This window comes from Echinops telfairi, unplaced genomic scaffold (genome assembly GCF_000313985.2).
Source record: "Echinops telfairi isolate 266 unplaced genomic scaffold, ASM31398v2 ScPeMD7_7468;HRSCAF=8506_1, whole genome shotgun sequence".
Classification (NCBI taxonomy): domain Eukaryota; kingdom Metazoa; phylum Chordata; class Mammalia; order Afrosoricida; family Tenrecidae; genus Echinops; species Echinops telfairi.
Window position 1 is genome coordinate 2,051,241 of NW_022111370.1, and position 1,566 is coordinate 2,052,806.

Genomic DNA, 1,566 nt, shown 5'->3' on the forward strand with positions numbered 1-1,566 from the left:
TGTGTTGATTCTGACTCACAGTGACTCTCGAGACTGTAATTCTTTATGGAAACAGACAGCCTCATCTTTTTCCTGTGGATGGGCTGGTGGATTTGAATCACCCACCTGGCTATTAGCAGTCCAATGTGCCACCCTCTGCACCAGCAGGGCTCCTTATAGGATCTTTAAAGGGACTAAACCGTGCTTGACTTCCATTTGGCTTTGAAGCTAGAAATGTCGAGGAAAAGCCCCCCTGAAGTCTTTCCCTCAAGGAACACTGCCTGCCAGACGCTCCCAGGGACGGTTCGTCACTGAGGCTGAATTTGGTCTAGGGCCAGATTGCGTCTTGCTAGAGAGAAAGGAGGCATCTTACCTGAAGAGTGATGTTTGTTTGAGGCCGAACTTTGGCGGACGGAATTTGGAGGTAGGACTCTTTGTTTACAAAATTCACACTAACCAGCTTCTCACACTTCTCCCCCTGGTAGCCGGGCAGACACTGGCATATCGGCTCATTGATCCTGATGATGCACTGAGCTCCATTCTGACAATCGGAATGGTCACAGGGACTGGTACGAGGGAGGACCATGGGTGGAGAAAACTCACAGAACAGGCCACTGAAGAGTGAAGAGCAAAAAAATACAGGTTCATTGTCTTTGTACTTAGTGACCAGGGAAAATTGAATCCAGTCAGACCGAACTCACACCGTATGCACTGTTAGCTGCGCTTTACCTGTACCCCTCGGGGCAGATGCAGGTGTAGCCGTTCACTGCGTCCGTGCAGTGGGCTCCGTTTTTACACTTGTGGTCTTGGCAGTCGTCAAAATCAATGTCGCAATGCTCACCTATGTACCCTGGGGTACAGTCACACCTGTTGGAATAAGAGGGAAGGTGGTTTCAAAACCAACAGAGCAAAAGGAAGTAAAATGCGTGTGTGTGTGTGTGTATGTGTGTGTGTGTGTGTGTGCACGTGTGATTTTCACAGAACTTATTTGGAATAGGCTTAGAGTAAATGGAAGTAAACAGGTGCCTAGAGAGCAGCTGGTTTGAACACACTGTCAGGAGAGACAAGTCCCCGGGGAAGGATATCATGCTTGGCAGCAGGGCAGGGACAAAGAGGAAGGAGAAAGATTGACCCAATGGCTGTCACAATGGGTTCAAGTCCAGGCACAATTGTGAGGATGGCACAGGATTGGGCAGTGTTTCGTTCTGTTGTGCACAGGGTTGCTATGGGTCGGCATGGACTGGATGGCACACAACAACAACAACAACAGAAAATAGCACTGGTCCTCAAAGTATTCTTGGCTTCTCAGTGTGATTATCAGAGAAATGGGGATCTTGTGTCACTTACGGTTGAGGGAATCCACAACACAAATCATAATTGAATGTGGCCAGCTCTTCTGCATATATCCCCCGACTCCTTTCCTCCCCCTCCCCTCCCACTGAATATCTGCCTACAGATTCCTCTATTTCAACTCTGCCCAATGTGCTTGGGAATGATGCAAGTGCCAGGTTGTAAAATTTACTGACAAGATTAAGCATGTTTATACACATGATTAACGTGTTTCCTTTTCTCATACAGATTGGAGGC

The 1,566-nt window shown here is 48.0% G+C and overlaps 1 protein-coding gene across 1 annotated transcript in view; it reads right to left on the reverse strand.

Annotated features, from left to right (window-relative positions):
- Positions 1-1,566, reverse strand: part of SLIT2 (slit guidance ligand 2) — a 407,728-nt gene that overhangs the window by 39,720 nt on the left and 366,442 nt on the right. The window contains exons 32-33 of the mRNA XM_045284385.1: positions 709-846; positions 353-593 (exon numbers count right to left, since the gene is read on the reverse strand). Coding sequence (XP_045140320.1) covers positions 353-593; positions 709-846 — 379 coding nt within the window. The remainder of the gene's footprint in view (positions 1-352; positions 594-708; positions 847-1,566) is intronic.